Consider the following 27,108-nt stretch of genomic DNA (forward strand, 5'->3'; position numbering starts at 1 on the left):
TCACAAAGTAGAAGACTGATATAGACGTCTGTAGTGCAGGCATTTAATTTTTTTGACATATGGTTTGTAACAATATGCTCCTCAAACAGATCACATTTACAGAGTGGGCTCTGGTACTTTTAATGATTTGACCCATTTATTACATAGAAATTGACATTATAGGTCATTAACCAATCACAGCCCTCCTTTAGGATTGCACATTCAGCAAGTCACCAGCAGAGGGAGTTCCCTTTGAATCTATTTTCCCATTCACTGTGTTGGTGGTGCTCATACAATTGATAATACCTTCAGAATTAGCAGAGAGCCCACTCTGGAAATGTGATGTATTTTTTAAAAACCTTTATTTAACTAAGCATTCAGTTAAGAACAAATTCTTATTTACAATGACTGCCTACCGGGGAACAGTGGGTTAACTGCCTTGTTCAGGGGTCAGCTCGGGGATTCAATCCAGCAACCTTTCGGTTTTTTGCAACGCTCTAACCACTAAGCTACCCACCGCCCCGTATTTGTAGAGTAAATTGTTCAAAATAATGTCTTAAAATGAATCAAATCAAAAAGGGTAGTTTTGAGATATTCATATTAATGTTTTATGTTGAATAAATTAATGTGACATTTTCTTATTTCCGAATCAAGAGGGAAGACATATCCTTGATATTTTAGAGCACAATAATAATAATGACGCAAAGATATTGTCTGTATCATGTATGGTTCACAGATTTTAGGGTCTTACAAGAGGCATGTATAGGTCTAACAAGGGGCTAAAATGGCCACTTTCATCGTGGTTTTCTCAAAAATGGTTTGTGATCCTTCCTGCAATGAAGTTTCTGTGTGAGAATTGCCACAACAATCTGAGATACCAAACATATGTTACGAAGCGCCCTATTGGACTATGGAAGCATCCATATTGATCATATCAAGCATGCATGTACACATGCATTTGACCTGTATTTCTCTCGTATGAGGTTGTACTGACTCCATGTGTTTTCCTACCTGAACTATATGGACGTTGCTCTACTCATTCTGCGTTAATGGATCAAGTATTTTCCACTGGATGCATTAACAAAGGTCAAGTACAGATCTGTCTGGGAGAATCAAAGGGTTTCTTTTTCTTCCCATCACGAAAGAAAGAAAAGAAGGGATGAATTATGTATGGCTTATGAGAGACCAGTCTTCAGTTCATTCTCAACCCCTGATTGAGTCTCAAATTGATCGGTGCGGGTGATGCCATAGTTGTTATAGGTCAGTATGGACTCATGCCAAATGACACCCTATTAATTATGTAGTGCACTGCCTTCAAGCAGGGCTGTAAAAATGTGTGCACTTTAGAGGGAGCAGTGAGAGGCGTCGGAGGAGATGGCTGCCGTTTTACGTCCTCCTAACCAATATGTGCTATTGTGTGTGTGTTTTTGCACGTTATTTGTAACTTATTTTGTACATGTAATATCTTATGTTTCACCGAGTCGTGGCTGAATGACGACATGGATAGCATACAGCTGGCTGGGTTTTCTGTGCATCGGCAAAATAGAACAGCTGCCTCCGGTAAGACAAGGGGTGGCGTTCTGTGTCTATTTGTAAACAACAGCTGGTGCACGAAATCTAATATTAAGGAAGTCTCAAGGTTTTGCTCGCCTCAGGTAGGGTACCTCATGATAAGCTGTAGACCACACTATTTACCAAGAGAGTATTCATCTATATTTTTCATAGCTGTCTATTTACCACCCCAAACCGATGCTGGCACTAAGACAGCACTCACGAGTTGTATAAAGCCATAAGCAAAAAAGAAAAGAAAATGCTCATCCAGAGGTGTGCTCTTAGTGGCCAGGGACTTTAATGTGGGGAAACTTAAATCCATTTTACCTCATTTCTATCAGCATGGTACATGTGCAACCCAAGGAAAAAAAACTCTAGACCACCCTTGCATCACATACAGAGACACGTACAAAGCTCTCCCTCACCCTCCATTTGGCAAATCTGACCATAATTATATCCTCCTGATTCCTGCTGACAAGCAAAAACTAAAGCAAGAAGTACCAGTGACTTGCTCAATACGGAAGTGGTCAGATGATGCAGATGCTAAGCTACAGCACTGTTTTGCTAGCACAGACTGGAATATGTTCCGGGATTCTTCCGATGGCATTGAGGAGTACACCACATCAAATCATATCAAATCAAAGATTATTGGTATCGCGCGCAGAATACAACAGGTGTATGCTTACAGTGAAATGCTTACATACAGGCTCTAACCAATAGTGCAAAAAAAGATATTAGGTGAACAATAGGTAAGTAAAAGGAATAAAACAACAGTGAAAAATAACAATAGTGAGGCTATATACAGTAGCGAGGTTTTAAAAGTAGCGAGGCTACATACAGACACCGGTTAGTCAGGCTGATTGAGGTAGTATGTACATGTAGATATGGTTAAAGTGACTATGCATATATGATCAACAGAGAGAAGCAGTAGCATAAAAGAGGGGTTGGCAGGTGGCGGGAAACAATGCAGATAGCCCGATTAGCCAATGTGCAGGAGCACTGATTGGTCGGCCCAATTGAGGTAGGATGTACATGAATGTATAGTTAAAGTGACTATGCATATATGATAAACAGAGAGTAGCAGCAGAGTAAAAAGAGGGGTTGGGAGGAGGCACACAATGCAAATAGTCTGGGTAGCCATTTGATTACCTGTTCAGGAGTCTTATGGCTTGGTTGGTAAAAACTGTTGAGAAGCTTTTTGTCCTAGACTTGGCACTCCGGTACCGCTTGCCATGCTGTAGTAGAGAGAACAGTCTATGACTGGGGTGACTGGGGTCTTAGACAATTTTTAGAGCAGTCACTGGCTTCATCAATAACTGCATCAATGATGTCATCCTCACAGTGACCGTGGATTACAGGCAACATCTGCATTGAGCTAAATGGTAGAGCTGCTGCTTTCAAGGTGTGGGACTCTAACCAGGACGCTTATAAGAAATCCCGCTATTCCCTCCGACGAACCATCAAACAGGCAAAGTGTCAATACAGGACTAAGATTGAATCGTACTACACCGGCTCCGACGCTCGTCGCTTGTGGCAGGGCTTCCAAACTATTACAAACTACAAAGGGAAGCACAGCTATGAGCTGCCCAGTGACATGAGCCTACCAAATGAATTCTATGCGCGCTTTGAGGCAAGCAACACTGAAGCATGCATGATGAGAGCACCAGCTGTTCCAGACGACTGTGTGATCACACTTTCTGTAGCCGATGTGAGTAAGTCCTTTAAACAGGTCAACATTCACAAGGCCGCAGGGCCAGTCAGATTACCAGGACGTGTACTCCGAACATGCACTGACCAACTGGCAAGTGTCTTCACTGACATTTTCAATCTGTCCCTGACCGAGTCTGTAATGTTTCAAGCAAACCACCATTGTCCCTGTCCCCAAGAACACCAAGGTAATGCCTTTAATGCCTAAATGACTACCGACCCGTAGCACTCATATCTGTTGTCATGAAGTGCTTTGAAAGGCTGGTCATGGCTCACATCAATACCATTATCCCAGAAACCCTAGACCCACTCCAATTTGCATACCACCCCAACAGGTCCAACGCAATCTCTATTGCACTCCACACTACACTTTCCCACCTGGACAAAAGGAACACCTACATTACCGTTGAAATGTTTGGGGTCACTTAGAAATGTCCTTGTTTTTGAAAGAAAAGCACATTTTCATAAAATTGATCAGAAATACCGTGTAGACATTGTTAATGTGGTAAATAACTATTGTAGCTGGCAACGACAGATTTTTTATGTAATATCTACATACTGTAGGCGTACAGAGGCCTATTATCAGCAACCATCAATCCTGTGTTCCAATGGCATGTTGTGTTAGCTAATCCAAGTTTATAATTTTAAAAGGCTAATTGATCTTTAGAAAACCCTTTTGCAATTATGTTATCACAGCTGAAAACTGTTGTCCTGACTAAAGAAGCAATAAAACTGGCCTTCTTTAGACTAGTTGAGTATCTGGAGCATCAGCATTTGTGGGTTCGATTACAGGCTCAAAATGGCCAGAAACAAAGACCTATCTTCTGAAACTCATCAGTGTATTCTTGTTCTGAGAAATTAAGGCTATTTCATGCGAGAAATTGCCAAGAAACTGAAGATCTCGTACAACGCTGTCTACTACTCCCTTCACAGAACAGCACAATCTGGCTCTAACCAGAATATAAAGAGGAATGGGAGGCCCCGGTGCACAACTGAGCAAGAGGACAATTACATTAGAGTGTCTAGTTTGAGAAACAGATTCCTCACAAGTCCGCAAAACACCTGTCTCAACATCAACAGTGAAGAGGCGACTCCGGGATACTTTTCTTTCAAAAACAAGGACATTTCTAAGTGACCCCAAACTTTTAAACGGTAGTGTACGTGTGAATGCTATTCATTGACTACAGCTCAGCATTCAACACCATAGTGCCCTCAAGCTCATCACCAAGCTAAGGACGATGGGACTAAACACCTCCCTCTGCAACTGGATCCTGGACTTCCTGACGGGCCGCCCCCAGGTGGTAAGGGTAGGTAACAACACATCTGCCACACAGATCCTCAACACGGGGGCTCCTCAGGGGTGTGTGCTCAGCCCCTCATGTACTCTCTGTTCTCCCATGACTGCATGGCCAAGCACGATTCCAACACCATCATTAAGTTTGCCAATGACACAACAGTGGTAGGCCTGATCACCGACAACGTCTATTCCCACTCAGGAGACTGAAAGGATTTGGCACGGGTCCTCAGATCCTCAAAAAGTTCTACAGCTGCACCATCGAGAGCCTTCTGACTGGTTGCATCACCGCCTGGTATGGCAACTGCTCGGCCACCGACAGCAAGGTACTACAGAGGGTAAGGCGTACGGCCCAGTACATCACTGGGGCCAAGATTCCCGCCATCCAGGACCTCTATACCAGGTGGTGTCAGAGGAAGGCCCTAAAAATTGCCAAAGACTACAGCCACCCATGTCATAGACTGTTCTCTCTGCAACCGCACAGCAAGCGGTACCGTGCAGTTGCAGAGAGGTCCAGGTCTAGGTCCAAAAGGTATCTTCACTTTTATTATCAATGCATAGTCACTTTACCTTTACCTCAATTACCTCGACTAACCTGTGTCCCCGCACATTGACTCTGTACTGATGTATGTGTGTATAAAAGTTTGGACACACCTACTCATTCAAGTGTTTTTCTTAATTCTTACTATTTTAGAATAGAATAATAGTGAAGACATCAAAACTATTAAATAACACATATGGAATCATATACAGTGCCTTGCGAAAGTATTCGGCCCCCTTGAACTTTGCGACCTTTTGCCACATTTCAGGCTTCAAACATAAAGATATAAAACTGTATTTTTTTGTGAAGAATCAACAACAAGTGGGACACAATCATGAAGTGGAACGACATTTATTGGATATTTCAAACTTTTTTAACAAATCAAAAACTGAAAAATTGGGCGTGCAAAATTATTCAGCCCCTTTACTTTCAGTGCAGCAAACTCTCTCCAGAAGTTCAGTGAGGATCTCTGAATGATCCAATGTTGACCTAAATGACTAATGATTATAAATACAATCCACCTGTGTGTAATCAAGTCTCCGTATAAATGCACCTGCACTGTGATAGTCTCAGAGGTCCGTTAAAAGCGCAGAGAGCATCATGAAGAACAAGGAACACACCAGGCAGGTCCGAGATACTGTTGTGAAGAAGTTTAAAGCCGGATTTGGATACAAAAAGATTTCCCAAGCTTTAAACATCCCAAGGAGCACTGCGCAAGCGATAATATTGAAATGGAAGGAGTATCAGACCACTGCAAATCTACCAAGACCTGGCCGTCCCTCTAAACTTTCAGCTCATTCAAGGAGAAGACTGATCAAAGATGCAGCCAAGAGGCCCATGATCGCTCTGGATGAACTGCAGAGATCTACAGCTGAGGTGGGAGACTCTGTCCATAGGACAACAATCAGTCGTATATTGCACAAATCTGGCCTTTATGGAAGAGTGGCAAGAAGAAAGCCATTTCTTAAAGATATCCATAAAAAGTGTTGTTTAAAGTTTGCCACAAGCCACCTATGAGACACACCAAACATGTGGAAGAAGGTGCTCTGGTCAGATGAAACCAAAATTGAACTTTTTGGCAACAATGCAAAACGTTATGTTTGGCGTTAAAGCAACACAGCTCATCACCCTGAACACACCATCCCCACTGTCAAACATGGTGGTGGCAGCATCATGGTTTGGGCCTGCTTTTCTTCAGCAGGGACAGGGAAGATGGTTAAAATTGATGGGAAGATGGATGGAGCCAAATACAGGACCATTCTGGAAGAACCTGATGGAGTCTGCAAAAGACCTGAGACTGGGACGGAGATTTGTCTTCCAACAAGACAATGATCCAAAACATAAAGCAAAATCTACAATGGAATGGTTAAAAAATAAACATATCCAGGTGTTAGAATGGCCAAGTCAAAGTCCAGACCTGAATCAAATCGAGAATCTGTGGAAAGAACTGAAAACTGCTGTTCACAAATGCTCTCCATCCAACCTCACTGAGCTCGAGCTGTTTTGCAAGGAGGAATGGGAAAAAATTTCAGTCTCTCGATGTGCAAAACTGATAGAGACATACCCCAAGCGACTTACAGCTGTAATCGCAGCAAAAGGTGGCGCTACAAAGTATTAACTTAAGGGGGCTGAATAATTTTGCACGCCCAATTTTTCAGTTTTTGATTTGTTAAAAAAGTTTGAAATATCCAATAAATGTTGTTCCACTTCATGATTGTGTCCCACTTGTTGTTGATTCTTCACAAAAAAATACAGTTTTATATCTTTATGTTTGAAGCCTGAAATGTGTCAAAAGGTCGCAAAGTTCAAGGGGGCCGAATACTTTCGCGAGGCACGGTAGTAACAATAAAAGTGTTAAACAAATCAAAATGTATTTTATATTTTAGATTCTTCAAAGTAGCCACCCTTTTCCTTGATGACAGCTTTGCACACTCTTGGCATTCTCTCAACCAGCTTCATTATGTAGTCAGTCACCTGGAATGCATTTCAATTAAAAGGTGTGCCTTGTTAAAAGCTAATTAGTGGAATTAGTGTTGTATTTGGCGCACGGGACAAATACAATTTGATTTGGTATTCAGTCTATGGCTCACGTCAAGCTGTGCAGCCCGTTCCCCCTACCTGCTGAACAGATCATCATCAACATCACATGATGAAACACGCATAGAAACAAAAACAATTACATATTAAAGTGAGGTTCAAATAGGTTGCTTTTCTTTTTAATTAGAGAGCCAGTATATGTCATGTTGAACACTAGCAGTCTTGATGATAGTAGAGGAGAATCTAGACTTTTCAATAATGCTGCAAATAAATCATATTGAGCCTAAACCTGGTTGAGGAATCAAATGAAACCTCTTTATAATGCAAAACCAGTATTGGGAATGTGCGAGCATTTTTTTTTTGCTGTGAAAGTTTAGTGACAGGATATTGCACAGAATCTTTCTACAGAAAACAAATAAAGAGTATTTGTATTTACTGTTTCCCATAAAATTTCAATTAAAAGCTGAGTCTTAAATAGTCGCCTGTCCCTTTAAATGGCCGGGCAACGCAGTGGCGGCATGGGGAGCCTGTACAACAAAAAATCTGAATGGTGACATTTGCGCTATCGGTTTTCTATTGCTCGTTTGCATGTCACGTCAGTGATATGTCACCGTGTGGGACTGTGGGTCAATTAACCTTGTCAGAGTAGGCGCCCTGATTCTAGTTTGTGAGCTAGGCAGGCTACTGCCTGGGAAGGTCTCCCACTCAGAAGTACGAGATGGGCAGGTTGACCTCAGGTCTCCCCACTCGAGGCCCAAGGTAGAGGGAGCAGGGGAATCTATCAAATAGCGCACCTAGAACTTTGTATAGTACTAATGCAGTTAGTCAAATCACACTATGAAATGCTACCAAATAAACCACAATTCATTCATAATCCTGTGAATATATAGTTTCACAGACATATTGTAGCATTTTTTCTGGTTTGTGTGAAATGGTTAAGAGTAATATAAAACCAGTCTGCACACCACCAAGGTGAATCGGTTTAGTCTTGACTCTTGGTTGACAGTGTTGGGGGAAGGGTAATGTATTGATGCTCCAGTGCCAAATCAACACTAATTTGTTTCTATTTGTCTTTGTTACTTCTTTTTGATATTTATGAGCCTTATTTTTGTAAATATTTTCATATTTATAAAGTTTTAAATGTTATGGTTATTTATTTGTGTTATTCCAAATATCTGAATAAAAATGACAGTTGGGAGTGGTTCACCCAGGGAGCCATACAAGCTAGAACTGCCACTGGGGAACGGCACACATTTCAGAAAATAAACGTTTTCAATAAAATGCTATATGTAAATGAATAGTTTTTGAGGATTCCATGAATTACCATGCATGTTTTATGAATTGTAATGCTTGATTTGTTACGTTAAATAATTCAATAATGTCTTTAAAAAAATGATGGCAATCATCCACTTTTATCACCAGTAAGAAACTGCTGGCCATTGGCTGTTAACAGCTAATAACTGCTAGCTAACTGGCAAGCACAAAAACAGTCATCAACTTCAGGAGTACAGACCCCTAAAAATGCACAGTCAAAGAGGAGAATAATTATTCTGTCAAGGAAACATGTGTGTATATATATAAATTATAACACATTAGCGTGTAAATTATAACACATTAGCGCAGGAAATGAATACATTGATTAAAATGCTGGAAGTGAATTCTGGAATTAAACAGTTAAACAGTTAGCCTGTCTCTAATAAGCACCTGATGTGTTCAGTGATTTTAGGAAGTTATACAGTATTTGCATGAACTGATTAATGAGAAAACAGAGAAAACTGAAAGTTTTTGTCTAATTGACATTGTTTATACTCTTTCGGAGTTATTTCTTCTGTTTTGGCACAGTTAAAGTACTAGTATTACTCCTGTGTGAAATGCTGTGTTGGTACCAGTATAATAGACAATATAATGCTATTTGCGCTTCAAGGATCCAATGCAACACTTTCCAAGTCTTCTTATGAGAAAGTCGTTTTTTCTCACTGATGTGTTGACTAGTGGAATTACAACCAGAAGTGATATGACAACAATCCCCTGTCCCAGACATATCACTGACCTTTGCTGCAGCAGACAATTTTATTGTTGACTTTATCTCCATATTGCATTTCCAAATATAATTTAAGTCATGCAAATCAGATTTTCCAGCAGAGAACTGATTTTTGTGAGTTGAGGGATTTCAGGTCTAATAATGGATTTGTTGTATATCAGAACAGCAATAACTGTCATTAACAGTGTGTTTGGTTAGCCATTTACTGTGACCTGTAATTTAATCATAAACATTGGGCTTAATTAAATGAGGTTGAGGTGACCCAATATTCAAGTGTAAACATTGTATAACATTTAGTAAACAATTTGTAACGCAACCATTGTGAATCCAGAAGCAGCCATGGTGCCTTAGTGCTGTGATGTGGTGCAGAGTCCATAGCTTTGCATATTGTGATTTGGTACAGCTGTAGTGCATTGGATCTGTGATGGCACATTCCTTCAGACACATGTGCACGCCATTGGATCCCCCTCTGCCAGGTGCTACCCATCTTTGTGCCACCGCCACCACCCCCTTCCCCTTTCAACCCACCACACACACGCAAACAAATGTAAGCAGGTACTCATAAACACAAACACACACACCCAAATGCAAGCACACACATACACACACACGACACACACACATACACACACACGACACACACACACACACACACACTCACTCACACACACACACCCTGCCGTGGCTCCACTGTTGGCAGGAGACCAAGTCATGCATAATGGCTCTGCCAAGGCTGATATGTTCACTCGTTAACTAGTAGGATCTCACGCTGCTGACACACACAAACACATACACACACACACACACACACACACACACACACACACACACACACACACACACACACACACACACACACATACACAACTTCACCAGAGGCATGAGCCAGGAACAGCTATAGCAGCCAGTTAGCACACTACTGGCCTGGGCCTGGTTTTCCAAAACAGTTAGAAGACTACTGGTCTGGGTCTGGTTTCCCAAAACAGTTAGAACACTACTGGTCTGGGCCTGGTTTTCCAAAACAGTTAGAACACTACTGGTCTGGGCCTGGTTTTCCAAAACAGTTAGAACACTACTGGTCTGGGCCTGGTTTTCCAAAACAGTTAGAACACTACTGGTCTGGGTCTGGTTTCCAAAAACAGTTAGAACACTACTGGTCTTGGCCTGATTTCCAAAAACAGTTAGAACACTACTGGTCTGGGCCTGGTTTCCCAAAACAGTTAGAACACTACTGGTCTGGGCCTGGTTTCGCAAAACAGTTAGAACACTACTGGTCTGGGCCTGGTTTCTCAAAACAGTTAGAACACTACTGGTCTGGGCCTGGTTTCTCAAAACAGTTAGAACACTACTGGTCTGGGCCTGGTTTCCCAAAACAGTTAGAACACTACTGTCCAGGGCCTGGTTTCCCAAAAGCATGTTAAGGTTAAGTTCATCTTTAGAACCTTCATAGGAGTTCAACCTCCGAAGTGTTTCCAAAAACTTTTGTTAGTAAAGTAGCACTTGAAAATGCTAGTTATTTATCAACTGCCTCAGGCCACTCGTAGAACAGCTAAGTGCGTTGTTAGATTTAACAAGCTCCTACGAAGGTTCTAACGATGAACTTAAGCTTAACATGTTTTTGGGCTCCCGAGTGGCGCAGCGGTCTAATGCACGGCTTCTCAGTGCTAGAGACGTCCCTACAGACCCTGGTTCGATTCCAGTCTGTATCACAACCGGCCGTGGTTGGGAGTTCCTTAGGGAGGCGTACAATTGGCCCAGCGTCGTCCGGGTTAGAGTTTGTCCGGGGTAGGCCGTCATTGTAAACTGACTTGCCTAGTTAAATAAAGGTTAAATATTTTTGCCCATCTGCATTACTTTATACACAGAAGATCTAAGCTAAACATATAATCAAACTGTTTATCTGTCTATCTATGACTGCCGAAATACAAAGTTGCCAATGTCTTTGCAATTGAACAAACAAATGATAAAAATATGCTTCAAATGAAACCTGAGGTGATTGCAATAAAAAACATATATACAGAATATGAAAGTATTCAGACCACTTGACTTTTTCCACATTTTGTAACTTTACAGCCTTATTTTAAAATACATTTAAATAGTTTTCCCCCTCATCAATCTACACAAAATACCCAATAATGACAAATCAAAAACAGGTTTTTAGAAATGTTCCTAATTGATATTTAAAAAAAAATGTAATATAACATTTACATAAGTAATTCAGTGTTTTGTTGAAGCACCTTTGGCAGCAATTACAGCCTAGAGTCTTCTTGGGTATTGCTCTACAAGCTTGGCACACCTGTATTTGGGGAGGTTCTCCCATTCTTCTCTGCAGATCTTCTCAAGCTCTGTCAGGTTGGCTGGGGAGCGTTATTGTACAGCTATTTCTAGGTCTCTCGAGAGACGTTCGATCGGGTTCAAGTCCGGGCTCTGGCTGGTCCACTCAAGGACATTCAGAGACTTGTCCCGAAACCACTCCTGCTTTGTCTTAGCTGTGTGCTTAGGGTCGTTGTCCTGTTGGAAGGTGAACCTTTGCCCCAGTCTGAGCTCCTGAGCGCTCTGGAACAGGTTTCCATCAAGGATCTCTCTGTACTTTGCTTTGTTCATCTTTCCCTTGAACCTGACTAGTCTCCCAGTCCCTGCCGCTGAAAAACATCCCCACAGCATGATGCTGCCACCACCATGCTTCACCACCATGCTTCACCGTAGGGAATCTTGTTTCTCATGGTCTGAGAGTCTTTAGGTGCCTTTTGTCGAACTCCAATCGGGCTGTTGTGCCATTTACTGAAGAATGGCTTCTGTCTGGCCACTCTACCATAAAGGCCTGATTGGTGGAGTGATGCAGACATGGTTGTCCTTCTGGAAGGTTCTCCCATCTCAACAGAGGAACTCTAGAGCTCTGTCAGAGTGACCACTCCAGCTCACTTTAATAATGGAATTGATGGGAATTGATATAAAAAAAAATATCACTAGCCACTTTAAACAATGCTACTTAATACTATGTTTACATACCCTACATTACTCATCTCATATGTACAGTGGGGCAAAAAAGTATTTAGTCTGCCACCAATTGTGCAAGTTCTCTCACTTAAAAAGATGAGAGAGGCCTGTAATTTATGATTTTTAATGAATTTATTTGCAAATTATGGTGGAAAATTTTGGTCAATAACAAAAGTTTATCTCAATACTTTGTTATATACCCTTTGTTGGCAATGACAGAGGTCAAACATTTTCTGTAAGTCTTCACAAGGTTTTCACACACTGTTGCTGGTATTTTGGCCCATTCTTCCATGCAGATCTCCTCTAGAGCAGTGATGTTTTGGGGCTGTTGCTGGGCAACACGGACTTTCAACTCCCTCCAAATATTTTCTATGGGGTTGAGATCTGGAGACTGGCTAGGCCACTCCAGGACCTTGAAATGCTTCTTACGAAGCCACTCCTTCGTTGCCCGGGCGGTGTGTTTGGGATCATTGTCATGCTGAAAGACCCAGCCACGTTTCATCTTCAATGCCCTTGCTGATGGAAGGAGGTTTTCAATCAAAATCTCACGATACATTGCCCCATTCGTTCTTTCCTTTACACGGATCAGTCATCCTGGTCACTTTGCAGACAAACAGCCCCAAAGCATGATGTTTCCACCCCCATGCTTCACAGTAGGTATGGTGTTCTTTGGATGCAACTCAGCAATCTTTGTCCTCCAAACACGACGAGTTCAGGTTTTACCAAAAAGTTATATTTTGGTTTCATCTGACCATATGACATTCTCCCAATCTTCTTCTGGATCATCCAAATGCTCTCTAGCAAACTTCAGACGGGCCTGGACATGTACTGGCTTGAGCAGGGGGACACGTCTGGCACTGCAGGATTTGAGTCCCTGGCGGCGTAGTGTGTTACTGATGGTAGGCTTTGTTACTTTGGTCCCAGTTCTCTGCAGGTCATTCACTAGGTCCCCCCGTATGGTTCTGGGATTTTTGCTCACTGTTCTTGTGATCATTTTGACCCCACGGGGGGAGATCTTGCGTGGAGCCCCAGATCGAGGGAGATTATCAGTGGTCTTGTATGTCTTCCATTTCCTAATAATTGCTCCCACAGTTGATTTCTTCAAACCAAGCTGCTTACCTATTGCAGATTCAGTCTTCCCAGCCTGGTGCAGGTCTACAATTTTGTTTCTGGTGTCCTTTGACAGCTCTTTGGTCTTGGCCATAGTGGAGTTTGGAGTGTGACTGTTTGAGGTTGTGGACAGGTGTCTTTTATACTGATAACAAGTTCAAACAGGTGCCATTAATACAGATAACGAGTGGAGGACAGAGGAGCCTCTTAAAGAAGAAGTTACAGGTCTGTGAGAGCCAGAAATCTTGCTTGTTTGTAGGTGACCAAATACTTATTTTCCACCATAATTTGCAAATAAATTCATTAAAAAATCCTACAATGTGATTTTCTTGATTTTTTTTTTCTAATTTTGTCTGTCATAGTTGAAGTGTACCTATGATGAAAATTACAGGCCTCTCTCATCTTTTTAAGTGGGAGAACTTGCACAATTAGTGGCTGACTAAATACTTTTTTGCCCCACTGTATATACTGTCCTCAATACCATCTACTGCATCTTGCCTATGCCGTTCTGTACCATCACTCATTCATATATCTTTATGTACATATTCTTTATCCCTTTACACTTATGTGTATAAGGTAGTAGTTGTGGAATTGTTAGGTTAGATTCCTCGTTGGTTATTACTGCATTGTCGGAACTAGAAGCACAAGCATTTCGCTCCACTCGCATTAACATCTGCTAACCATGTGTATGTGACAAATAAAATTTTATTTTGATTTTATTTTTTTTGCTCTGACCTTATATAGACAGATGTGCACCTTCCCAAATCATGTCCAATCAATTGAATTTACCACAGGTGGACTCCAATCAAGTTGTAGAAACATCTCAAGGAGGATCAATGGAAACAGGATCTACGTGAGCTCAATTTCGAGTTATAACAATGGGTCTGAATACTTATGTAAATAAGATATTGGATATTTGAATACGTTTGCAAAAATGTCTAAAAACCTGTTTTTGCTTTGTCATTATGGGGTGTGTAGGTTGCTGAGGATTTTTTTTCTATTTAAACAAATTTAGATTAAGGTTGTAACGTAACAAAATGTGGAAAAAGTCAAGTGGTCTGAATATTTTCCAAAGCACTGTATACAGCAGGGCTATAGGCCACATCGGCCTAATATATTGAAATCGATGTCATGTTCAGTCAACTGAGTTCTATTTTTAAGGTATTGTAAAATGTGCCTCAATTTATTTCATGATGTGTAACAACATGTGCGCAATGATATTCCAAATAATCCTGTGATTTAGTGGATTATTATAGTGTAAGCATTAGAATAAGCCGCCTCAAATATTTGCAGCCGTGAGGTGATAACTCTCTAGGAGCTGATCCATCGTCAGCATTATGGAATCATTTTAATGTGACGGTAAGATTTGAATGGAGAAAGCTGATCAGAGAGCAGCCCTGCCTTTTCTTTCGATCCTGTCAGTATTGAAACAACGCACTTCGTAAACGTTCTTTGTGACTGCTCAGTGTTACGTTTATTAGGATCCCCATTAGATACTGCACATGCAGCAGTTACTCTTTCTGGCATCCACATAAAATGTACAAATACATGACAAAGCACAGAACAGTAATACTCAAGAAAAACGTAAGATATTACCATAAATTAAAAATGTAAATAAAAAAAGTTATGTATAGGAAAGACACTAATAGACAACAAAAACACTATTTACACACTATTCATATATAAATATTAATATTATTATATACATTACAGGTAAATTAGGTCAGTGTGGTTCCCTTAAGCAATAAGGCACAAGGGTGTGTGATATATGGCCAGTGTACCACTGGTAAGGGCTGTTCTTAAGCACGAAGCAACCCGGAGTGCCTGGATAAAGCCCTTAGCTGTGGTATATTGGCCAGATACGGCAAACCCCCAAGGTGCCTTATTGCTATTATAAACTGGTTAGAAACATAATTAGAGCAGTAAAAATATATGTTTTGTCATACCCGTGGCTGTCAGCCAATCAGCATTCAGGGCTCGAAGCACCCAGTTTATGCAGTATATATAATGTATTTATATGTTTTATTTGAAACTAAATGTAATCTCTCTCTTTGTGAAGAAAATATGAGAAGTTACTCACAATTGCTCATTCTATTATGAAAACTAGCTAAGTACCCTAGAAGATAGTTTCCACTTTCCCCTTTTAATAATGGATTTCAATGCAGTAATTCTGAGTTGTAATAGACATTTCCTAGGTGAAATTAAGCAGTAAAGGTGTAAATCTATGCTCATAAGGTTGGTTGTTACAGTAATGTTGTAATGCAGTAACTGTCCATTTTTATGTCGTTTACAGTGATATAGCGCCAACATAGCTATTCTAGAGATCACAAGGTGCTGAGAAGACTGCCTAACAACGTGATGAATAAACTCTGCTTTGCAGCCACAGTGTGTAAACTTAGCAACCTTAGCTTATGGATGTTGATACAGCCAGGTCAACTATGGGTCATCTTTGCCTTTTCTGGTTGCGTCCCAATTGGCATTGTAGTTTAGCTCTGCCGGTCAAAGAGAATTCCAGCAGACAGTGTCAGGGTTTCCTATTGGCTTGCTGGGTTTGAGTGACATGGCGTTTGATTTGTCATGACAACCAGAACAAATGCTGTTAATGAGGTCACCTTGGGTTCTAGATCAACTGTCTGACTTCTATTTCCCCAAGAAATCACAACCGCCATGGTTGCATCCCAAATGGTACTCTATTCCATATACACAGTTGTGCACTAGTTTTGACCAGGGCCCATATGGCTTTGGTCAAAATTAGTGCACTATGTAGGGAATAGGGTGCCCTTTGGAACGTCGCCTTAGTCATCTAAATGAAAATGTAATGGCTGGATTTCAAGTGCCTACCGCCTGATACGGGGGATTCCTTGAAATAGGAATCTAATATTTTCTAGGATTCTGTGGTATATTTTGTATTCTTTTCTTTTTTCGGTGAGCCTTTTCCTGACTCAGTTCTGAGGGATAGAGCGTGGGTGTGTTCAGTATACACCTCCCCCTCCGCTGTCTTCTCTCGTGGGTGTGTTCAGTATACACCTCACCCTCCTCTGTCTTCTCTCGTGGGGACATCAGTAGGCTGGCTAATACCTTCAATTTGGCTGTGTGTTTGTATGAGAGAGAGAGAGAGAAGACCTCTAGTACAGCTCAGTGTCTGAACAAGTAGTACCCACTTGCCGATGGGCAGACGGGAAACAGAGACAGCTCATTTCAGTGTCTGGAAGCGTACACACACACACACACACACACACACACACACACACACACACACACACACACACACACACACAGGCTCCACTCCAGAAGAAACACCATTGAAGGTGGGGCAGGAGAAGAGAAGAGTGGGGGAGGGGTATCGAGGACGTCATATTCTCGTATAGCAGAGGAGAATATTCATGAACATATTCTCGTTATGTGGCTGACCTAATGTCAGAGGTGTAGGAGGTAGACAGAAATGCAGCGTCTCCCTGGACCAGTATAGATCTACTAGGATTCAACACAGTGTGGTAAACTGGTTTCTCCTCTCCTCCAGGTATAGCTAGGCCTTGGATATGTGCTCTAGGGGGTACGGAGCTCTGCTTCTCTCATCCTTTGATACCGTCCTACAGAGTTAGGGAGTTTACACTGAGTAGGCACTGCCTGCCAGCGCTATGCTGCCAGTGACTCACTACACTGCCTAGTGCCTTGGTTTTGTAGTCAGCTAGCGTCTGAAGAGCCAGGCAGGAGTCAGAGCCAGCCAGGTTTGCCCTAGGCTTTCTTTTATTTACAATCTGGACTCCGTGGGCTCCATTTCTTAGGGGAAAACGAAGTGAGCGAGCCAGCGATCTAACCGCTCGTACAGGCAGCGTCTGGCCAGTCTCCAGCCTCCCGTACCTCCTGAAGGTGTTCATATGGTTTCAGCCATTACAATGTATCTTCTTTTAGGCTGCTGCGTGTGGGGGGAAAAAAGTAAACAGTCCTCCATTGCTATCTCTTCACCCAGATGTCCCTTGATAGTTCCATCCACTGCCATGGGATTTGTGTAGACCTTTCAACGGATCACATCTTCTTCCTCCAGCTAGTACCCGGGTTTGTAATTATGTGCCGCAGGACAGGAGGACTTGTCCTGGGAGGATCGCGTATTGATGTGAAGCCTCTGTTAACACAGATTTACTCATCAGCACCTGTGTCTGTCTGTGGCCCTGGGCTATGGTGATCCAGGTGTGCTCCCCTGCTGTCCTGTCCTCTTAGTGACATCACTGCGGTCTCCAGGTGTCCACTCGAGTGTGTACAGCTGTCCCGGAATGCAGTGTTATTGGCACAGGGAAATGCAGGAAATGTACAGACCTCACAGGACGACTGTGCTAAAAGACTAGTGAAATCATCTGGTTGGACTTGACATGCCAAGCATGTGTAACACCGTTGTCAGAGCTCTGAGCAATATGCAAGTTGAATTCATTCCTGCTGTGTTTATTTTCTTGCTGTTAAGTATTCTATTTTCGAACGTGTGTGCACATATTGATTATTTGACACAAAAGACTGTCATACAGAATGGATTGTTTATAATAAGCAGAAGTCACTGTCTGAAAAACCGAGGACAATTGCCATAATATGAACAATATGAACAAAACCAGCACAGTCTAAGATATAGCCTTTTAACATTGGGTTTGGAGGCTTCCAGGGCTTGGAAACAATTGAAAGCTCAAGGATTTCCCAGTGTGTCAGCCCCTGTCCTCCCTGCAGCAATAATAGGAGACATTCCCTGTGAGTGGGAATTTTGTGGAACGGCTCTGACTGTACAGCAAGCTCCCCAGTGAGTGCATCTCCTGCAGAGATGGCCTTGACCATGGAACTGTGCCAGAAGGCTTTAAGTCTCTCTGCTGTGCTTCACTAACACACACACACACATGCAGGCAGATACACACGTTCACGCATGCATTCACTCCAACACACACACACTGATAGGCTACAGACACATTTGAAAGTACCAGATAACCTTGTGTAGCGTTTTGTCAATTTCTCTGCTTACACCTCCGCATAACATCCGTTAAAAATACAATTATGCTTTTCTCACACTATGAATGAACCATTTTACAGTTTGAACCCTAAATATTTGTCTATCTTCTACTCTAGCCTTTATTGGACCATTGAAATGCATTGGGCTGTCAGAGGGTCTTTAAAATGCTTGAGTGATCATGCAGCAATAATATTTGAGCGAGCAGGAGCTGGCTGCTGCCGGTCCTCACTCACTGAGCCCGTCCCAAATGAGGCACTGGTCAAACGTAGTGCACTATAAAGGTCATTTGGGATGCATCCACTCAATCAGCTGGAGAATTGAGTCAGACATAAAGGTCACCCATCGGAGGTGCTAAAATGGAGGAGAGAGAAAGAGGAGAGAGGGGAGGGAGGGAGGGGAGGGGAGGGAGGGAGGGAGGGGAGGGGAGGGAGGGAGTGAGGGGAGGGGAGGGAGGAAGTGAGGGGAGAGGAGAGGAGAGGAGAGGGGGGGGAGGGAGGAAGGAAGTGAGGGGAGGGGGAGGGAGAGAGGGGAGGGAGGAGGGGAGGGGGGAGGGAGAGAGGGGAGGGAGGAAGTGAGGGGAGGGGGAGGGAGAGAGAGAGGAGAGAGAGGGGAGGGAGGGAGAGAGGGGAGGGAGAGAGAGGGAGAGATAGGTGTTAAGTGCTGTCAGTCTGTGTGAATTTTCCTGCCAATAAGTGGTTCTCAAATTTTCTCATATCTTCAGTCTGAAGGAAACAGTATTATACTGCGGCTTCAAATGACTTCCTACTGAGTAGTAGGCTATGTTTGCATCCCAAATGGTAGCCTATTGGGCCCTAGTCAAAACTAGCGCACTATATAGGGAATGGGGTGCCATTTGGGATGTATTCTACAGGTAAAGGAAAGGAAACACAAATAATTGAGGGATGCCAAATAGATTGAAAGATGGTGCTCCTACACAGGTGTGGTTCCTTAAGTTAATGAAGTAATTAACATCCCATCATGCTTAAGGTCTGCAGACTGGACGGTGGTACATTCATGCTGCGAACAGCCCATTCCGTCTCATCCCAAAGATGCTCTATTGGGTTGAGGTCTGGGGACTGTGCAGGCAAGTAAACTGAACTCTTTGTCATGTTCCAAGTTATGTTTTTCCTCAATTGTCCAGTGTTGGAGATCGCGTGCCCACTGAAGCAGCTTCTTGTTTTCAAATCAAAGTTTATTTGTCACGTGTGCCAAATACAACAGTAGACCTAATGCTTACTTACAGGCTCTAACTAATAGTGCAAAAAAGGTATTAGGTGATCAATAGGTAAATAAAGAAATAAAATCAACAGTGAAAAATAACAGTAGCGAGGCTATATACAGTAGCAAGGCTATAAAAGTAGCGAGGCTACATTCAGACACCGGTTAGTCAGGCTAATTGAGGTCATATGTACATGTAGATATGGTTAAAGTGACTATGCATATGTAATGAACAGAGAGTAGCAGTTGCGTAAAAGAGGGGTTGGCGGGTGGTGGGACACAATGCAGATAGCCCGGTTAGCCAATGTGCGGGAGCACTGGTTGGTCGGCCCAATTGAAGTAGTATGCACATGAATGTATAGTTAAAGTGACTGTGCATATATGATAAACAGAGAGTAGCAGCAGCATAAAAGAGGGGTTGGGGGGGGGCACACAATGCAAATAGTCTGGGTAGCAATTTGATTATCTGTTCAGGAGTCTTATGGCTTGGGGGTAAAAACTGTTGAGAAGCCTTTTTGTCCTAGACTTGGCACTCCGGTACCGCTTGCCATGCGACAGTAGAGAGAACAGTCTATGACTGGGGTGGCTGGGGTCTTTGAGAATTTGTAGGGCCTTCCTCTGACACCACCTGGTATAGAGGTCCTGGAATGCAGGAAGCTTGGCCCCAGTACATGTACTGGGCCGTACGCACTACCCTCTGTAGTGCCTTGCGGTCGGAGGCTGAGCAGTTGCCGTACCAGGCTGTGATGCAACGCAGAACTCGTTGATCCTTGTCAAGGATGTTTTTAGCTGATAGGAGTGGAACCCGGTGTAGTTGTCTGCTGCAATAGCACGTCCTTGACAAGGATCAACGATTTCTGCGTTCCGAGATGTCGTACTGCGTACCACTGTTGTACTGCGCCGTTATTTGTTTGTGGTCCGCCTTTTAGCTTGCACGATTCTTGGCATTCTCCTTCGACCTCTCTCATCCATGAGCTGTTTTCGTCCACAGGACTGCCGCAGACTGGATGTTTTTTGTTAGTTGCACAACTCTTAGTAGATCCTAGATACTATCGTGCGTGAAAGGCCCAGGAGGTCGTACATATCTGAGATACAGGATCTGGCGCCGATGATCATACCACTCTCAAAGTTGCTTAGGTCACTCATTTTGCCCATGCTAACATTCAGTCGAACAGTGACTGAATGCCTCGATGCCTGATTGCCTGCTTTATATAGCAAACCATGGCCACGTGGCTCATTGTCTGTTGGAGCGTTCCATTTTCATGAACGAGGTGGTGTACCTAATAAACTGTGTATATCTCCTTCCTCCCAGTGTCCAATTGGCTCAGGCCTGGTTATGTGGGAAGTGGTGTGTTAATGGTTCCTGAAGGACGGGTCTAAGAGCCGGCTGTCTGGGACAAAGTCTCCTGATAACACCAAACACCTTGTCTGCATCTCAAATGGCACCCTATTCCACAGTGCACTACTTTTAACCAGGGCCCATGTGCTCTGGCCAAAAGTAGAGCACATAGTGCACTAAATAAGGAATAGGGTGCCATTTGGAATGTAGACAAGGTGTTTGGTGTTATCAGGAGACTTTCCTGGGACTCCCTGTGGTGTTATGTCTACAGCTGCTAGTGTTCTGTACTGGCTAACAGGCTAGACTACTGTCACTGTCACAGCCCACTGATGGGCATGGTTTGTGTTGCTAGTACAGCCAGTATTATAGAAATCAGTGTCATGGTAAGCAGTGTCATGGTAAGCAGTGTCATGGTAAGCAGTGTCATGGTAAGCAGTGTCATGGTAAGCAGAAAAGGTAGCTTGACTATTTGACAATGAAGTGCAATGTCTTTATGATTCTGTCTTTGTGAGTGCTGCCTTTTGATTCAGATCCCTGCTGTGGATGGGCTGATACAGTCTGTCCCAGTTTTAGCTGCTTACCTTCTATGTGTGAATCATCATCACCTCCACTTATCAAAACGAAATGCTCCGTCTCTCCCTCCCTCCCTGCCTCCCTTCCTGAACATTTGTGAATCTGCTGTTGGAAGGTGAGGCTGCGATGTCCTAGTCTGTGTGACTTGTTTGTGCAGTAGCTTCAGTTCATGGGTGTTGTTGTTTACCCTGTGTAGGAGGGTTGTTTGTGTCATAGGCCGCCTCCTACATGGCACCGTATTCCCTATACAGTGCACTACTTTAGACCAGGGTTCTGGTCAAAGTCGTGGACTATATAAGGTGTAGGGTGCCATTTGGAACGCAGACCCCATTAAGAGCTTAATCAGATGTTTTGTGGACATTCTCATCACTGTTTAGAACCTGCATTTAACTGCAACAGAAACATAACTGCCAATGTGGGGTGGCAACATTCTGTAAAATGTCACCATCCAATACCCAAAGAAAATATTAACAACAAAATAAAGGGTTTGGCGACACAAAATTGCTCACCTTTTTCATTGACTGCTGTGTTATGAACATCTGTATCGAGACCAAGCACATCATTACACAACAACCACAAATATGTTCTTAGTTATTTGGAATTACAATAGTTGCAGTAACGTGTGTAAAATGTGACATGAAAATCATTCCAATACCGTTGTAAACCAGACTCCAATAACAACAGATGCTTTATCGATACCTCTCCCAGTACAACTCTGTACTGTGACCACTATGTCCTCTCCCATGTGCTGTGATGCCGTGACGAGCTGTACAGCAGTGGAACAGAGGAGAGTGATGATAAATGTTTAGATAGAGATGGTGCTCTGCTTGTTTGCCATTATTCAGCTGGCAGACGGTGCCTGCGTCCCAAATGTAACCCTATTACCTACATAGTGCACTACTTTTGACCAAAGCTCTATGGCACTATACAGGGAATAGGGTGTCATTTGGGATGTAGACCGTGTGTGATGGAGTACTGCTCTCTCCTCCTCCACAGAGAGGTAATGGCTCCTTGCCCCAGCTGGCCTGGGATGCCATTTTACCCCCTGCTTTTAATTTGATGACATATTGCATTGTCTTTGTGATGCTCTAAGTCTTCTCTAATTGCTCATTGCTTCATATTGCAGTTTATATTACTGGAGGCAATAAGGCTAGGGTGTTGGAGATTGGTGAAAAACATCATTTGAAACAGATTAAAGGCTGAAATGTTGATTTCAGAAATCAAATTAATGCAAGTGAGACCCCCAAATATAATATCTAATTAAAACATTTAGAAAAATGACACTGGAATTGGTTTTGACATCTGTATTTGCAACGGGCTGTCATGGATAGCCGGTTGTTGGGGATGGGGAAAAAAAGAGTCTTTACACAAAATGAAGGTTCAGGCAGGAAAAATAGAAATACTATAACTTACCATGGTTGTGTTTTTTTTTCTCTCCCTTCTCTCTATCTCGTAATATTGTTTTAAAGTCACAAGACAGTGATATTGTTACTTGGCTAAAACAACATTTCAGAGATGAAAACACGCTGTGCTATATTTTAATTTGTTCAGGGATCACTGCTATCATGATCAGGTAATGTGATTACATCCGTGTAGTGTGTCAGCAAGCGATGGTGTTGTGCCTCTTCGCTCCTCGCCTTTGAAGGATGGCGGTTGTTTTCTTCTCATTACCGCCCTCAAATGTGCTCAGAAACAGTCCCTGGTGCGACACAGCATCCCATTCTGGGCTGTGAACTCATAGACCCAGGCCTTTTCCTTCAGTCAATGGTGAAAAATTGAGCATTTTTTGAATCCTGTCTACTTTGTTCCCCTCAAGGCGCCTCTGATACATTGAGTTAACATAAAGCAGAACTCAGGACATGAAGGCCAGGGTGACAAATGAAACCCCTATGTATTTTTTTAGATGAAGAACAAGCTATTTTTCTCCTGGTACCCCTGTTTCTTATTCAACATGTATTGGAAATGTGACATTCGGCATCAGATGGAGCGTACTGACAATGGTATATGTAGAATGGAATGATGTGAATGTGGATTTCTTACAGGACATGCAATGAGAATCTGTGTAGTTAACTTTTGCTATTTCTATTCAAAATGTGTCATATCATGTCTCAGACTTATTCCAAAACCTGCAGGTGTGCAAACTGTAAACACAATTGCCAATTTGCCCTCGCCCTTTTTGTAGTTTGTTAGTAGTTTGAAAGATCCGTCCATGCAGGTTGTGATTTGGAATCACTCAGTGTGGTACAAACTAGCCTGCTCATTATGGCCGAGCTCTAGTTGGGCTGCTGCTCGTTTGGAGAGGAGAGAGGAGGAGAGGAGATGAGTGGGGAGAGAGGAGAAATAAGAGAGGAGAGGAGAAAGTAGAGGGGAGGAGAGGGGAGAAAGATGAGAGGAGAAAGGAGAGGAGATGAAGGGGAAAAGGAGAGAGGAGAAGATGGGAGAGGAGAGAAGAGGAGAGAAGAGGAACGGAGAGGAGAAAGGAGATGAGAAAAGTGAAGAGGACAGGACAGGAGAAGAGGAAAGGAGAGGAGAAAGGAGCGGAGAGAGGAGACAGGAAAAATGAGAGCAGAGAAGAGGAGAAAGGAGAGGTGAAAAGAGGAGAAAGGAAAGGAGAGGAGAAAGGAGATGAGAGGAGATAGGAGGCTGGATGTGGGGGAGCCATGCTCCACACTGTGGTGTTGGGATGACAAAAGTATTGTCTAATGAGAGACTGGCTGGCTTTAATTAACTCACCCTCACTATGAACATCCTAGTACCAGGAAGAGAAGTCACACTTGTTGCTGTGTTGGATCCCTCCCATGGACAGCATGGGGAGTCTTTTCATGTTCATTTGTCTGTTTACTTGTTTGATTATTTATTTGTTTGACTGTTTATTTGTTTGATTATTTATTTGTTTGATTGTTTATTGTATGCTCATCAGGCTGTGGTGTGTGGTTGTAGTTAATTGATCTTGTATGGGTTTTAATGTCCATGTCTTTCATGGGCATGTCTTTGTGAATTAAACCTCACTTGCAAAGGCAATACGTTACCACTAGCTGCGCCCTAGTGTCCTCTCTGCGGTGCATTTACTGAACAGTAGTGTAATGGTCATGGAGTTGTAGACTGACTGGTTCAGTGGAAACGGTTCAGTGGAAACAGTTCAGTGGAAACGGAAAGTGCTCATCACTAAGTGTGTGTGTGTAGCCCAGGTGGTGTGCTGTGACAGCATTATTAAGACGTCCTCTTTGACAGGACCGACCACGGCAGACAAGGTGGTCACACTCCCCTCCTCGGGTTCAGAGTTCAGTTTACCAAGGAGGTAGAGAACCTCAATCAAATTACCCATCTGAAGCCGCACAACGTAATTATACGGGACTCTGTATAAATTGGCGAGAGCAAATAATTGCTGTGATTGATTAAAACACTAATTAGATTAACATTATATAGAGTTGAGGGTTTGCGTCGCAAATGGCACCCTGTTCCCTACATAGTGCACTACTTTTGACCAGAGCACTATGGGCACTACTTTTGACCAGAGCCCTATGAGCGCTGGTAAAATGAAGTGCACTATAAAGGGAATAGGGTGCCATTTGAGACACATTCGAGCTCTCCCCAGGTTATTTGCATATCCTTTATCTGCCGGATGTGTCAACAAAGGAGGTGCTTTCACATGGAAAACATAGTGAATTAATTTATGAACAGTTTTTCATAACATTTTGTTCTTCCTGTAAAATGAGTCCTGTCAAATTTCAATTAAACCTCAAAATGATTTCCTCTTAAGGCAGAGGAAGGAAGGTTCAACAGGAGTTTTATAATTCTATTTCGGTTATTCAACTCTTGCAAAAAGAGATATAACTCAGAGAATTCAGACAGAGAAGATGCTTATTGCTAGTTCAGTACGAGAGGTAAATAAACCTTTAGGTAAATCTACCTGTACTTGTTATCTACTAATCTATTTCTACTCGATCTAATTGGTTAATAACTTGCACTGTTAGATTATATTGAGGAAAAATGTACTGATAGAAAGACATCTAATAATGTCCTTCATGGTCTTGACCTTGTTTTGTAGACACTTATTTTCTAGACAGTAGAGATCTGTCTGTGAATTCATCCCAAATGGCTCCCTATTGCCTATATAGTGTACTATAGGCTTCTATCAAAAGTAGTGCACTATATAGGGAACAGGGTGCTATTTGGAACGCAGACATGGCCTGTCTGTTTCCTCTGGGAGTGACGGCTGCTTCTCTTACTGCCACCTCCTCCACACATTCTACTGTAAGAGTGATTGACGCCTCTGTCTCACAAATGCTGCTGTTTCTCCCCTTCACAGTTCGCCAGAAGGATGCAGTGGAGAAGGAGGCCAAGGTGATCATTCTGGAGGCTGGAATCACAGATGTAAGTTCCCTTCTTTCTATGGGTTTGACTCAAATGACACCCTATTCCCTATGTAGTGCATTCGTTTTGACCAGGGCCCATAGGGCAGGTAGTGCCTCCAATAGGGCCCATATTCTCTGGTTAACAGTAGTGCAGTATATAGGGAATAGAGTTCCATTTGGAAAGCAGCCATGATCTCAGACTGTGAGATTATTTTTGATAGTTTAAATTGTCCTATGTCATTTATTTTAGTGTTTTCCTCGTGGGGTGCTACAGCAAAGCACCATGGGTGAAGAAGTACACTTTCCTTAGAGCATAATTAAATATTTTGACAGATTCTGTGTGAAAGAGAAATAGTGACCGTAGCGCAAACAAACTGACTAATTCTTTATTTTCTGTGCTCGGCACTTATAAAGCACCTTTATGCACCAGTTGCAAAAGCACCGTTACCGAGCCTCCATTCTTAGGACCCACTCTGACTGGCTGGCTCTCCTGGGCTCCACTCGTGAACATTACCATTCTCTGCTACCTCTCTATTAAATACGCTGTGGAGTGTCTCTCCTCTCTCTGTTATTGATTCAGCAGTAATTCTGCCTCAATGACTGTGTCACATTCACACCGTCAATCAAAATGGCAGGGATGAGCTCAACGCGTCTGGTGAGAGAGACAGAGATGAGAGCGAGGGAGGAGGGAATTCAATACCTAGCCAGAATGGACCCTATTATCACCAATTGAACTGCTGTTGTGAGAGAGAAGGGTTGTGTCCCAAATGGCACCCTATTCCCTATGAAGGACACTACTTTTGACCAGGCCCATAGGGGTCTGGTAAAAAGTACTGCACTATGTGGGGAATAGGGTACATTTGGGACACAAATAAGGCATATTCAGATAATGTCTGGTGCTGCACTGCTACTGCTGCCCCCATCTCCCACTCCTTGGCCTTGCATTGGTCAGGTAGAGAGTTACTCCATTTCACCATTCTGTTCTGAGATGGATTCTCTCAGAACACTGAGATTGATTGATATCTACTGTGATCAGATAGGGGAGAGTGAGTTAGGTTTTTGCAAAGTGCCCACCTTCAAGATTTTTGAATTGTACATATGTTCTGTTGGACATCTTTTACGCATTATAGATTGTATGAGTCAAAACAGGTGATGGTGGCCAAAGTACCCATTTAATTCAGTAATAACTGAGTTTTAAATAGAACAGAAATACACATCTATTGTTATAGCTTGCTGTGTTTTTACATTAGCCAACTCGAGCATCGGTTGTATCCCAAAAGGAACCTTTTCCCTACATAGTGCTCTCCTTTGGACCAGAGCCCTATGGGGGCAGTACATAGGATAATAGGGTACCACTTGGGACACAAACCTTGTTGTTTCCA

General features: G+C 42.7%; 1 protein-coding gene across 1 annotated transcript in view; it reads left to right on the forward strand.

The window, feature by feature from the left end:
* LOC110530265 (receptor-type tyrosine-protein phosphatase N2) overlaps nt 1-27,108 on the forward strand; it is a 155,251-nt gene that overhangs the window by 63,803 nt on the left and 64,340 nt on the right. Inside the window, exon 14 of the mRNA XM_021613182.3 lies at nt 25,681-25,745. Within this exon, the coding sequence (XP_021468857.3) occupies nt 25,681-25,745 (65 nt within the window). The remainder of the gene's footprint in view (nt 1-25,680; nt 25,746-27,108) is intronic.

This window comes from Oncorhynchus mykiss, chromosome 8 (assembly GCF_057628025.1).
Source record: "Oncorhynchus mykiss isolate SJ-2025 chromosome 8, ASM5762802v1, whole genome shotgun sequence".
NCBI lineage: Eukaryota > Metazoa > Chordata > Actinopteri > Salmoniformes > Salmonidae > Oncorhynchus > Oncorhynchus mykiss.